Below are 15,000 nucleotides of genomic sequence, written 5' to 3' on the forward strand. Positions count from 1 at the left end.
CACGAGGGCGCATGCGCCGAGGAGAACAAGGGAGATAACAATGCACGGCTTCATCGTGAGTGAATGTGGGTGGTAGTCGAGCTGAAATCACAAAAAAAATTAGAATTCAGATGATAATTATGGTTCGCACTGTTCCTTTCTATCTGTCTCTTTCTGTCTCTGACAGTCTCTCTATAAGTCTCTCTTTTCATGAAAAAAAGTTACAGGAAGTCTTAATATTCTACTTCCTGTTTTGGGGTCTAAATACAGGAAGTCTTAATATTCTACTTTCTGTTTTGGGGTCTAAATACTTAGCAAACAACTACTCACCAAGAATAACAAGAGCAAAACAGGTATTCGGTTGCATATTGAAATTAACCCCTCGATAATTGAACCGAAGTAAAATTAAGTCAGTAGGGTTGTGATTTTGAAAAAAAAAAAGAACGACTTCTTGTTGCGTTTTGAAAGTGGGGCGTGTGATTGATTTAGCTGAACAAAAGTAATTTAGTCCCCAGAGGAAGTCAAAATAGAGAATGGTGTCTGTCATCCTGACCTGTCAGCTGCGTCTGATCCCTCTGAGGCAAAAGCTCTTCACTAACCAGCGTACTCGTCTGCAGTAAAGGGGTTAATCGCACCTCATCACATTGTTTGAAATGCGTGGTAGATAATGATTAGTTAAGTCTGAAACAACAGAGAGAGAGAGAGAGAGAGAGAGAGAGAGAGGGGGGGAGGGAGAGACAGAGAGAGAGAGAGAGAGAGAGAGAGAGAGAAACACACACGCACACACACACACACACACAGACACACACACTCTCTCTCTCTCTCTCACACACACAAACACAAACAGACTCACTAACTCACTCACTCATTCACACACACACACACACACACACACACTCTCTCTCTCTCTCTCTCTCTCTCTTTCTCTCTCTCACACACACACAAACTCACAAACTCACTCACTCATTCACACACACACACACACACACACACACACACACACACACACACACACACACACACACACACACACACACACACACACACACACAGAGACTGAAAATGAAAATGACATAGATAAAAAAAAAAAAAGAAAGAAAAAAGAACGGGACCCTTTGAGCCATTCTCTCCTTCTCCCCCTTCCCCCCACCTGGTGCCAGTCACCCATTCGCATCAGAAGAGCTCTTCCTGCTGTCACCAAGCCAGCATACAGTACTTTTTATGATTGTCAGTCGTGTCCGACTATGACCATCAGAACAGCAGAGAAGGCAACTGCTGTTCCGACTATTTGGGCAAGACTTTGATTATAGTGGAGACTGTCTTGCCCAAGTTACATCCCCACTCTTTCGGCCAAGAGGGTTTTAGGACAGTCGGCGTTGGGATGGTTGCCAAAGGCCAACCAGCCCACAAGGCTGCAGCACTAAGAGCCAGTGCAATTTTGCCTCCTAGTTTGAGAGTCAAAGTCCTTCACAAAAGACCAAGCTGTAAATGATTTCCCATTGACTGGGGAAACCATTGATAATACAGCTCTCATTTTGCTGTTGGCCCAAATGTAAACTTATGTCAATCTGTGATATAAGCCAAGTGTTGGGCCTACAGTACAGTACAAAGTAAACCACTTTATACTCACACCTCAAAAGACTTCGTGCCAAAGACGAACAGCAGTAGCGATGCAAGCCAAGTCTGGCGAAGGCTGCTGTCGAGTCGTGGTCAACATGTGACAAATACCGCCAAGTCGGAAATACTCAGCACTTGTTTTGCTCGCAGTTTATAAAGACTGGGTGACAGTACCCCTCCCTCCAATCCGCCCCCCCCCCACTCACCCACCACCATCACCCAACTAACGTCCCCCCCTTCCTCTTCCCCCCCCCCTCCTTCATACCCCCTCTCTCCTACCAGCCACAAGTCATCCCATGACAATAACAAAAACAGACACGAGCACGTTAACACGCATTACTTTTTTGGGGAGGGGTGGGATGGGGTGTGTGTGTGTGGGGGGGGGACTTGGTCGGAATGCAAGAATGCTCTACAAAACAATAACACTGGTTAGTTAAAGAGGCAAGCTCCAGCTTTGTCTTTTGTTTCATGGATTCCTTTGGGGGTTCTCGCCACATGTGTTTTCGTCCCTCCGTTGGGCTGGGTTATATGAACGACCTTTGTAACGCTGCGTTTGTTTAGCTTAATTAAAGAATTTTACCAAAGTCTATGGAATCAGCGAATATTGAGGAAAGTCCTTAGTGTTATGTATGCATTGTGTGTGTGTGTGTGTGTGTGTGTGTGTGTGTGTGTGTGTGTGTGTGTGTGTGTGTGTGCGTGCGTGCGTGCGTGTGTGCTTGCGTGACCGAAGCCTGACTAAATAATACATGAACAGAATTAGCCCGTAGTGTGTGTTTGTGTCTGTGTCTGTGTGTGTGTGTGTGTGTGTGTGTGTGTGTGTGTGTGTGTGTGTGTGTGTGTGTGAGTGTGTGTGTGTGTGTGTTTGTAGAGAGGGAGAGAATAGGGGGTGGACAGAAAAAACAACCAAAAAACGCAGTAAACCCCCCACCCACCCTTATACCCACACGCGAAACATCATCTATCACGCATGACATCACCCATCGCCATTCAGTACACGTTTAACCATGACTGATGGGTGACTACTTACAGCTATGTATCACCCACCCCTCACATGTCAAAGTCTGGAGCTGACAGCTTCACTGGCAGGTTGACTCCTCGCCACATGATCTGTGTTCCACTGAGGAGACCACAAAAAAAGGTATCAACCACCACCAGTCTTCTCCTAGTCAGTGGAAGGGCAGTAATTCACGTCACCATTGATGAAGGGGGCGGGGAAAAAAAAGAAAAAAAAGAGGAAGGTGAATTTGTCTTCGTCCGTGAGAGAATTGTTATGGAGAGAATTGGTATGGAGAGAATTGGAATGGATCTAAAGTTTGTGTGTATCTATTTGTAACATGTGCAGTGATGGCCTGGAGGTAACGCGTCCACCTAGGAAGCGAGAGAATCTGAACGCGCTGGTTCGAATCACGGCTCAGCCGCCGATATTTTCTCCCCCTCTACTAGACCTTGAGGGATGGTCTGGACGCTAGTCATTCGGATGAGACGATAAACCGAGGTCCCGTGTGCAGCATGCACTTAACGCACGTAAAAGAACCCACGGCAACAAAAGGGTTGTCCTTGGCAAAATTCTGTAGAAAAATCCATTTCGATAGGATAAACAAATAAAACTGCACGCAGGAAAAAATACCAAAAAAATAGTTGGCGCTGTAGTGTAGCGACGCGCTCTCCAAGAGGAGAGCAGCCCAAATTTCACACAGAGAAATCTGTTGTGATAAAAAGCAATACAAATACAAATACAATATGTATGTGCGCTGCTGTTGCTGCGACTACTTGTGTTCTGCTGCTGTTGCTGTGATCACAGCTGCTGCCGATGCTGCTGCTGTTGTTGGATGATAATGGAGGCTGGTTCGGAGATGAATGACATCCAGGGTGTGCTTCCTATTTGTTGCAGATTTTTTTGCCTTTCTTGCTTTCTTCTTCTTCTTCATTAAGATGATTAAGCATGTAAATACCACAGACGGATCTGTGCACAATATGTACAAAGAACTTCAAATATTACCTGTTCATCTACTTATTAGATATAACACATTGATTCTTATGCATAAAATTGTTCATAATGCATGCCCACAATATTTAAAATCATTATTTTGTTTCCAGTTCCAACGCAAATCAGACAGAGCTATTGTCCCAAAGCCTAAAATTGATTTATTTTAGATGAGTCTCTCATTTAATGGAAGCATAGAATGGAACATGCTTCCAAAGACATGTCGTCAAATTCCAGCCATACCTCTCTTTAAAACTAACATAAGAATATTTCTATTCGATACATTTGATTAACCTATTCGCGGTCTTTTGCAAATGCTTGCTTGTACTCAGTCCACTAGCTGCCATGCCATGATGAATGAAAAATCGAATGTATGTGTATGTGTTAACAGTAAGTGTGTGTGTGTGTTTGTGTGTGTTTGAGTGTGTGGGCGTGAATGTGTACGTTTGTCTTTGTTTGCTTGTTTTATAATTGTGTGTGTGTGTGTGTGTGTGTGTGTGTGTGTGTGTGTGTGTGTGTGTGTGTGTGTTCGTTCGTTCATTCTTTAGTTTAACGTCTTTTCACTGTAAGTGATATTAGACGAATGTGTGTGTGTGTGTGTGTGTGTGTGTGTGTGTGTGTGTGTGTGTGTGTGTGTGTGTGTGTGTGTGTGTGTGTGTGTGTGTGTGTGTGTGTGTGTGTTTCTCATCGCTTTGTTACCTTTAATAGACTATTCCAGTTACTATTCTTATTCGTCGTTCTTATTATTTTATTTTATATAAATTTATTTCTTTATTTTTATGTTTTGTGTCGTTAAATGGGCAGAATTGTAAAAAAGGCCATTACTGTGCCTAATTCTTTACCCATTAAAGATTCAATCAATCAATTCAATCAATGTTCTTCTTCTTCATATTTCCCTGTTTTCATTTAATGCATTGCAGTTCGAATGTTCTTGCTGTGGCAAAAAGCACGAACATTTCATTTAACTATTTATAGGTTGTGGATAGAACAGGAGCTCATGGTAAGTAAGTTGTGGATAGAACAGGAGGTTAGGGTAGGTCTGTTGGGGATAGAATGGGGGTGTAAGGTAGGATGGGGGTTTAGAATAGCTGTTGGTAGAGCTGGAGTATAGTGTAGGTAGGTTGTGGGTAGAGCTGGGGTATAGTGTAGGTAGGGTGTGGGTAGAGGTGGGGTATAGTGTAGGTAGGTTGTGGGTAGAGCTGGAGTATAGTGTAGGTAGGTAGGTTGTGGGTAGAGCTGGGGTATAGTGTAGGTAGGGTGTGGGTAGAGGTGGGGTATAGTGTAGGTAGGTTGTGGGTAGAGCTGGGGTATAGTGTAGGTAGGGTGTGGGTAGAGCTGGAGTATAGTGTAGGTAGGGTGTGGGTAGAGCAGGGGTATAGTGTAGGTAGGTTGTGGGTAGAGGTGGGGTATAGTGTAGGTAGGTTGTAGGTAGAGGTGGGGTATAGTGTTGGTAGATTGTGGGTAGAACTGGGGTATAGTGTAGGTAGGTTGTGGGTAGAGCTGGAGTATAGTGTAGGTAGGTTGTGGGTAGAGCTGGAGTATAGTGTAGGTAGGTTGTGGGTAGAGCTGGGGTATAGTGTAGGTAGGGTGTGGGTAGAGGTGGGGTATAGTGTAGGTAGGTTGTGGGTAGAGCTGGGGTATAGTGTAGGTAGGTTGTGGGTAGAGGTGGGGTATAGTGTAGGTAGGTTGTGGGTAGAGCTGGGGTATAGTGTAGGTAGGTTGTGGGTAGAACAGGGAAATTGGGTGGGTAGGTCGTGGATCAGAGGGGAAGTGGAGGGTAGGTAGGGTTTAGGATACGTAGTGGAGGGGACGGAATAGCGGTTGCTTGGGTGAGTTGAGGCTTTGGGATTTGTGGCAGGGTAAGGTGGGAGGTGTAGTGTTGTTGGGGGTGCGTGAAGGAGGTGAGGGAGGTGTAGGGATGGCGACAGTCACATAGTCCAGGACAGTCACAGTCACAGAGTCAGAGACACAGTTACAGACAGACAAATGCAGTCACAGACAATCATAGTCACAGTCAAAGTGGCACTTTTAGAGAAGAAGGAGGAGGAGGAGAAGAAGAAGAAGAAGAAGAAGAAGGAGGAGGAGGAGGAGAAGAAGAAGAAGAGGAGGAGGAGGAAGGAGGAGGAGGAGGTAGTGGTGGCGGCGGTGGTGGAGGAGGAGTAGGAGGAGGAGGGAGAGGAACAAATAAATCAGAAAACATCACATGGCAATACAAAGGTCGGTGACTCCAGCAGTACTACTATTCTGGTAATCCCCACCTACACCCTGTTCGACCTTTCCCCCACCCCCCACACCTCCTCACCCCCTCCATCCCTCACACCCCCACCCCCACCCCCAAATTCCATCTCAACCCCTCCTCCTATAGAACAGACCAACAAAACTGACAACGTGCATACAGTCACACACGCACGCGCTCGCTCGCTCGCTCGCTCGTGAGAAGTGTAATTGTCTGACAGGTACAAATGTGCTACCATCACCTTTACCATCTCAGTCTGTTTTGCGGGGCAGAAAGAACTGGTCATAACAAATCTATTCCGCCAACAGTCTGTAATGGCGAGTCATAAAACAGAAGGTGAGGTGAGGTTTGAATTAAGTGGGAGGCATGGATAATGTTGGTGAAGTAAATAATTGTTGGGTTTTTTTTGTTTTTTTTGTGTGTGTGTGGGGGGGGAGGGGGGGGGGGGTTGGGGTGGTGGTGGTTGATGTTAGGTATTTCATTTGCTGTCCCCCAAAACAAATAAATAAATGTTACTATTAGTTATGGCATGTGAGCAGGAATTTGTGATGGTGTTTTAAGTCACGTGGGGGTTGGGGGAGTGAGCGAGCGAGAGAGAGAGAGAGAGAGAGGGGGGGAGGGACTGACACACAGACACACAGACTCACAGACAAAGGCACACACACACACACACACACACACACACACACACACACACACACACACACACACACACACACACACACACCAATTTAAGTGTACTAAGGTCACAGGTCATGACGCCAGGGTGAATGACCACACTGCTTTCCAGGTCACACACACACACACACACACACACACACACACACACACACACACACACACACACACACACACACATATATATATATATACACACACAAATGAGGGACCACACGTGCCACGTGACACTGGCGGCCATGACGTTAGAGAGGTTTAACCCCTTTACTGCTGCTGACGAATGTGCTGTTTGGAGCAGGTGTGACTGGTCCACTCCAGACTGGCCTGCTGTTTGGTCTGGAGAGATTGGTTCAGTGCCCTGCTTCACCTACCGGTGTACCCGTTTTGTCTGTGCAGCCAGGCTCTCTGTGTGATGTAGAAACGTATGCACACACACGCACGCACGCACGCACGCACGCGTTGACACAAACACACACGCGCGCGCAGTACATGGATGAGTATCAAGACAGACGCTCAGATCGCCAAAAGAACTAATTCGTGCGTGCGTGCGTGCGTGTGTGTGTGTGTGTGTGTGTGTGTGTGTGTTCAGCAAAACGAAAAGTGCGCAACAAAGTAGAAACAGTTACCTTTCAAAATCACGCCATACTGATGATGGCATTTCACCAAGATTCAGTTGTCAAGGGGTTAATATTTCCCTTCTCTTCTCATCCCACATTTTGCAGATCTCATGAAACGAAACATAACCGACGTTGTGTTGTGTTGGTTTCATTCGTCTGCATGTTTTGTATTCGGAGTATTATATTTATTTATTTTTTTTCTACCTGTAAAAAAAAATCCCTTTTTTACTGTGTATTATGTTTCGTTACTTGTGATTCTTTCTACCCTTTTTTGACTCACTTGTGTCAAAAGGAGCCACGATAGTGTAATGGATAAGGCAGTTTCTTCTCACCCGAACACGCGGGGTTCGAATCTGGTTAGGACTTTTTTAAAAATATTTTTTTTAATTTTTTAAACGCGAAGCTTTATAATAACAAATTCAGAACACATTTTAACGATTACACTTTTTTAAAAAGTGTATCACAAGTGAGTCTTGAAGGCCTTGCCTCTCTTGTTTTTAATGCAAATGCGTATAATCTTTGTTGCTCGTGATGCAGTAACGGATCTAAACGCCTTTTTGTGTTTTGTTTTGCTTTGTTTTTGTTTTGTTTTTTGCTATAAATCGTTGTTGTTGTTATAGTTATTAGTATTTTTCATCACACACACACACACACACACACACACACACACACACACACACACACACACACACACACTCCTCTCCCTCCCTTCCTTCCTTCCCGACACACCCAACGAATACAGGGACATTATTTTTTTTTAATTTTCGTTCTTGTGCGCAGATAGAAAAGGCAACATCCTTGTGAGCGTTAGAGCGTGTTACCTCCCTTCAGCATGCGACACGTGACTGCATGTAAGCGTGCTCTGACGTTGTCAAGGGTCACGGTCATTCTGTGACGCAATTGCTCGACGAACCCTCGACTGCTGCTAAGCATTGGCATAATCTTATGACGTTAACGAAGGTTATTGTTGTTCTTTCGATCTTCACCTTCGCATACACTGGAAAAAAAAAATTAATAAAAACCAAAAAAACCCCACAGAAACCGCAGACACATACACAGGCACATAGACACGCACAAAAACAGACAGACAGACAGACAGACACACTCACACACACATTCAAATACACACACACACACACACACACACACACACACTCAAATGCACACGCACAAAGACACACTCGACACGCACACGTACGCACACACACACACATACATAGAAAGAGAGAGTGAGCGAGCGAGCGAGAGAGAGAGAGAGAGAGAGAGAGAAGGGGGGGGGGGGGGGGGGTAATTCATCTTACTTGTTGAAATACTTCCTTCATTCTTCAATAAGCTATTAATTCTTCAGAGACAGATTTTTTTTTTTTTCATAGTACACCTGTCCCGCACCCACCTCTCTTTATCCCTCCTATCCCTGAACACACACACACACACACACACACACACTCACACTCACTCACACACACACACACACACACACACACACACACACACATGACGAAACATCTAACCTGACACAGGGTGAAGAATAACCATTGATCAATTGTGACGTAGCTCATGACTCTTCCGTGGGATCAACAGTCACGTACATTTGTTTGGTTGTTAGTTTGTATGTCTCTGTCTCTATGGCTTTGTCTCTGTCTGTCTGTCCGTTCGTTTCTGTGTTTGTGTAGGAGAGTGAATCCAGATATGATCCAGATGCATGACGAATTGATTTCTGAATAGTCGGGTGTGTTTTTTTTTCTCTCTCTCTCTCTTATGTTTGAATATTCTGTATCTTCCTGTGCCAATATTAAATGAAATTCAATGGGATTTCTTTGGTCCATGACAAATCCTTTAAATGGTCCAGTGTCGTTGGACGCCTGAGGCAGACAAGACTCTCCATAGACCACGGTCCTCAGCCAGTTTGCGGGTGTCATGTCGACATGTCTGAGGTGTGTCTCCACTGTTTGCTGGTGTCACCCCATCGTCTGTCGACATGTCTGAGGTCTCTCTCCACTGTTTGCTGGTGTCACCCCATCGTCTGTCGACATGTCTGAGGTCTGTCTCCACTGTTTGCTGGTGTCACCCCATCGTCTGTCGACATGTCTGAGGTCTGTCTCCACTGTTTGCTGGTGTCACCCCATCGTCTGTCGACATGTCTGAGGTCTGTCTCCACTGTTTGCCGGTGTCACACCATCGTCTGTCGACATGTCTGAGGTCTCTCTCCACTGTTTGCTGGTGTCACCCCATCGTCTGTCGAATGTCTGAGGTCTGTCTCCACTGTTTGCTGGTGTCACCCCATCGTCTGTCGACATGTCTGAGGTCTCTCTCCACTGTTTGCTGGTGTCACCCCATCGTCTGTCGACATGTCTGAGGTCTCTCTCTCTCTCTCCACTGTTTGCTGGTGTCACCCCATCGTCTGTCGACATGTCTGAGGTCTGTCTCCACTGTTTGCTGGTGTCACCCCATCGTCTGTCGACATGTCTGAGGTCTCTCTCCACTGTTTGCTGGTGTCACCCCATCGTCTGTCGACATGTCTGAGGTCTCTCTCCACTGTTTGCTGGTGTCACCCCATCGTCTGTCGACATGTCTGAGGCCTGTCTCCACTGTTTGCTGGTGTCAGCCCATTGTCTGTCAACATGTCTGAGGTCTCTCTCTCTCTCTCTCTCTCTCTCTCTCTCTCTCTCCACTGTTTGCTGGTGTCACCCCATCGTCTGTCGACATGTCTGAGGTCTGTCTCCACTGTTTGCTGGTGTCACCCCATCGTTTGTTGTAAAGTCTGTCGGCATTATTACAACATTGTTACTATCTCACCCTGTGACAAAGGCCATAGAACCTGAAAGTCATTCAAATGTTCGTGCACAGTTCGTGTTTGTTGTTGTTGTCAGTGGTAGTTGCGGTAATAGCAGTTTGTTTGGTTTTGTGTGTGTGTTTTTTGTTGTTGTTTTTCTTGTTTAGTTTAGTTTTGTCTTGCACTTCAACTTTCTTTTCATTATCAAATAATGTGTGTATTTTCGCCATTGCGTTTGTGTATTGTTTGTTACACATGAACGACCACGATATAAGCTCAGGCTTGTTGTTGCTCAAGTTTTCTTAATTGAACGCTGTATGTCACCTTCTTTCTTGATATTAAAAATGTTTAACTCACTCAGTACGGCCAGTCCTCTCTTTTCCTCTACACAGACCCCTCGGATGTCCAGTGGGTGTCTGAATGACCCAACCTTTAGCTTCCGTCGTCAGATCTGTGGTATTCTTTGTCAACATTCACGTCTTCAGTATAAGAGCCTTCCGCTTGCAATATTTTGATGATGGTAATTGGGATGAAACGCTGTTAACGTCGTCTCTTTCGCCGTTCGTATGGAGAGAGTTAAACCAAATATTTGTGCGGAGTTCTCTCTTTCTCTGTCCATCAATCTGTCTCTCTGTCTCTGTCTCTGTTTCTCTGTCTCTGTCTGTCTGTTAACGCCCCCCCCCCCCCCCCCCCCCCCCCCCCTCATATTTTGTTATCCTTACTCTCAGGACGAAGGTGGCATAATGGCTAAGACGCTCGCCTGACGATACAGAGAGTCCGTGAGGGTCTGGGTTTGAATCCCGCTCTCGCCCTTTCTCCCAAGTTTGATCATCATCATCGTCATCATCATCATCATCATAGTTCTTCCTTCCTTTTTCTTCTTCTTCGTCCGCCTTCATCTTCAGTTCAACAAACATTGGAAAGAGCCTCTTTAAACAACAGCGTTGTTGCTCCTTGTAGGGACAGGTTGGGGGATCCTCTTTAAACAACAACGTTGTTGCTCCTTGTAGGGAGAGGTGGGAGACCCTCAGTCTAATATCATCATCTTAGATGAACAGACTATAAATAAATAAACGAACGAAAGGTGGTAGACACAGCCTCTTTAAACAACAACGCTATTGCTTCTTGTAGGGAGATGTGGGGAGATCCTCTTTAAACAACAACGCTATTGCTTCTTGTAGGGAGATGTGGGGAGATCCTCTTTAAACAACAACGCTATTGCTTCTTGTAGGGAGATGTGGGGAGATCCTCTTTAAACAACAACGCTATTGCTTCTTGTAGGGAGATGTGGGAGGATCCTCAATGCTGAGGACTACAAGGACACCACGAGAACGGTTTAATTCTGCCATAATTATATTCACAAATTGGACAGCTTTGTTTTGCTGTATTTGTGACTCCCTGACTCGTATTTCAAGCGAACCCTTCTAGGACACGCAACTTCGTACGTCAAAGCGGCAAAAATAAAAGCTTTCCCGCGTGGGGGGGGGGAGGGGGGGGGGATAATTATGATTTTCATTTGGACATGGATGAATTGCTGACGAACACTGGTGTGTTCGTTGTTCTTCTGTTTTTTTCCCAAAGTCGGAGCTATACCTTGGACGTGAGGGACCTCCCATCCCCCTCTCTCTGTGTCTCCCCCCTCTCTATCTCCCCCCTCTCTCTATCTCCCCCCTCTCTCTGTCTCCCCCTCTCTCTGTCTCCCCCTCTCTCTGTGTCTCCCCCTCTCTCTATCTCCCCTGTCTCTCTCCCTCTCTATCTCCCCTCTCTCTCTCTCTCCCCCTCTCTCTATCTCCCCTCTCTCTCTATCTCCCTCTCTCTCTGTCTCCCTCCTCTCTTTGTCTCTCCCCTCTCTCTCCCCCTCTCTCTATCTGCCCCTCTCTCTCTATCTCCCACTCTCTCTCTCTCCCCTCTCTCTATCTCCCCTCTCTCTCTGTCCCCCCCTCTCTCTCTGTCCCCCCCCCTCTCTCTCTGTCTCTCCCCTCTCTCTCTGTCCTCCCCCCTCTCTCTCTGTCTCCCCCTCTCTATCTCCCTCTCTCTCAACAACAGCAACAACAAGAACAACTCCATTCTCTCCTCTCTCTCTCTCTCTACCCTGTCAACCCCTTCCCCTACCTCTCCTCTCTTTGGTTTCTATGCCTGTGTAACAACAACAACAACAACAACTCTTGCCTCTGTTCTCCCTACCCTCTCAACCCATAAACACCACCACCACCACCACCACCACCACCAACAGCAACAACAACAACAATCACAACAACAACCAGGAAACAAAACTAAACTAAAAAAAAATATCTACCCCCTCACACTCTTCCAATGCTCCTCTCTGTCTCTCTCTGTCTCTGTCTTTCTGTCTCTGTCTCTGTCTCTCTCTCTCTCTCTCTCTCTCTCTCTCTCTCTGTGTGTGCTAAACAACGGTAAAACAGCAACAAGAACAACAACAACAACAACAACAACGACAATAAATGGAAAATGAACAGAATACCAAATGGTGGAAGACCTCCAAACTGACTTTACGAGACGCAGAGAAATATATTTCATTCCGGAAGACAAAGAAGTCTTTCTTTTGAGGGAGCTGACATAAAAAAAAAGAAAAAAAAAAGTGCGTATAACGAATGGACGTATCCTTTATTTTTTTCTTTGTTTTTGTCTTCTTTTTTATTATTATTTTTTTTTTTATAGGGGAGTGGTGTGTGTGTGTGTGTGTGTGTGTGTGTGTGTGTGTGTGTGTGTGTGTGTGTGTGTGTGTGTGTGTGTGTGTGTGTGTGTGTGTGTGTGTGGTTGTGGCTGTGGCTGTATGCCTGTGTGTGTGTGTGTGTGTGCGCGCGCGCGAAGAAAGAGACAAACACATACGCTCACACACATACTCATTCACATACACAACCAGACAGACAAATAGACAGACAGACAGACACACACACACACACACACACACACACACACACACACACACACACACACACACACACACACACACAGAAGGGTCGGAGGCCGCCCACAGAACAGAAGGACAAAACAAGGTCATTTTTTTTCCCCCCATTCTCCGCTTGTTTGCAGCATGTACAGTCAGCCACATCCTGTGTGCCATCATAATATTATATGTGCTTGTGCCCTCGTTCAAGCTAGACTGATCTGCATATGCACGTGAATGCGACGAGAGAAAAAAAAATGTAATTTTCATAGCCACAAAGTTCAAAACATGTCATTTATTTTCGCTCGCAGGATAAAACGCTCCTGTTCCCTTGTCTCTCAGAAGAGATTGCCAAACAAGAAAAAAGACGACATGTTGGTGTGTTTATGTAAATTGTAGGCCTACTGAAGTGGCAGTAAATGAGTGCAAAATTTCAAACCGAGAAAATGTGTAAAAGCCCACTAAAAGAGCGAAGTATGCTATAAGAAATCTTTACTTTGTAAAAACAATATCACAAAGATAAAATAAAACTAAAAAGAAAAAGAAAAGAAACGTAAGTAGGGATGGAACTATTTTTTTTTCAGAAACTGTTATATCTTTCTTTCTTTCTTTCTTATTTTATGAAAAAAACTTCAAATAAAACACAAAAATACATGTATTCACACACACGCACACACACACACAAACACACACACACACACACACACACACACACACACACAAACGCATACACACACACACACGCATACACGCGCGCGCGCGCACACACCCACACACACACAAGCACACACAAGCACACACACACACACACACACGCACGCACGCACACACACACACGCGCGCGCACGCGCACACACACGCACACGCACACACACACACACACATTTGCATACTCGCATTCGTATGCAATGAATTTTTTTCTCCCTCGATTTTTTAACTACCCTTGACTCATTTGAAGTGAACACGAAAAGTGGCTACTTTCAAAGCATGGAGCAATGATGTCTCTTTTGAAAAAAAAAAAAAAAAGGACCTTGTAGTTTGTCACTTTTTAAAAGAAATTTGAATGGTATATCATAAGAAAGACATATAAACAAGTAACAAACAAACAAAACAACAACAACAACAAAAACAACAAAAAAACAACCCACAAACAAACAATTAAACAAAAATCGCCATGTGGGTGTTAATCGCCAAGTTGAAGTGATTCTTCTTCTTCTCCTTCTTTCTTTGTTTCATCCCATCTTTCTTTCGTTCTTATTTTTTTTAAATTATCAACATTAAAAAAAAAAATCTTTTACATGTAGACAAATATGCAACAACAAAAACAACAAGAAATTCACACCATGTACCATTGTAAAAAAAAAAGAAAAAAAGAAAAGAAAAAAAAAGACATTAATAATAATAATTCCTTCTTCGTTCTTTCTTTCGTTCTTCGCTGGTAGGCTGCGATTCCCATATTCACTCCTCTGTCTTAGCTGGATTTCTACGTGTTTGACTATCTTAAACCTCGCCTAGTATAAAGGCCGCTGTGTCAAACCTGGTTTTGCGAACGACTCCGTATTTTCCCCTCCCACACGATCCAGGGGAAGGAACTCCTAACAGTGTGCTTTTAAGTTCCAATACAGATTTAATTCCCTTCCACTGTCAACACCTCCTTTTCCCCTGCCTCCCTCCCTCCATTCACTTCCGCCATTCATGGGCTGGGAATGGTTCTGCAGTTGACCGAACACTCCGCGGAGCTTCACAGACAGCTCCGTTTTTACCGCCGATTATAAATACCCCTGTGCTGTTTTAACTCACTCAGTACGGCCAGCCCTCTCTTCTCCTCTACACAGACCCCTCGGATGTCCAGTGGATGTCTCAATGACCCAGCCTTTAGCTTCTGTCGTCAGAATTGTGGTATTCTTTGTCAACATTCACCTCTTCAGTATAAGAGCCTTCCGCCTGCAATATTTTGATGGTGGTAATTGGGGTGAAACGCTGTTAACGTCGTCTCTTTCGCCGTTCGTATGGAGAGAGTTAACAGTCATAGATATCCCCCACCTCCACCACCCACCCACCCACCCCACACCACCGCCATTGTTTCGCAGCTCTTTTTGCCCTCTTGTAAAAAAAAAAAAAAAAAAAAAAAAAAAAAAAAAAAAAAAAAAATTGGGAAGCTACTCACCAGCTGTTTTCCTTCTCTACTACTGACTAATCAGAAACCAG

General features: G+C 44.9%; 2 protein-coding genes across 2 annotated transcripts in view; one reads left to right on the forward strand and one right to left on the reverse strand.

Annotated features, from left to right (window-relative positions):
- LOC143293903 (uncharacterized) overlaps positions 1-1,745 on the reverse strand; it is a 4,125-nt gene extending 2,380 nt beyond the window's left edge. The window contains exons 1-2 of the mRNA XM_076605259.1: positions 1,610-1,745; positions 1-81 (exon numbers count right to left, since the gene is read on the reverse strand). The exon at positions 1-81 is cut by the window's left edge and continues 4 nt beyond it. Coding sequence (XP_076461374.1) covers positions 1-54 — 54 coding nt within the window. The 5' untranslated portion in view covers positions 55-81; positions 1,610-1,745. The remainder of the gene's footprint in view (positions 82-1,609) is intronic.
- The window catches only part of LOC143293343 (uncharacterized), a 29,432-nt gene that overhangs the window by 7,720 nt on the left and 6,712 nt on the right, over positions 1-15,000 (forward strand). The window lies entirely within an intron of this gene.

The sequence above is a fragment of the Babylonia areolata genome, chromosome 19 (assembly GCF_041734735.1).
Source record: "Babylonia areolata isolate BAREFJ2019XMU chromosome 19, ASM4173473v1, whole genome shotgun sequence".
Taxonomy (NCBI): domain Eukaryota; kingdom Metazoa; phylum Mollusca; class Gastropoda; order Neogastropoda; family Buccinidae; genus Babylonia; species Babylonia areolata.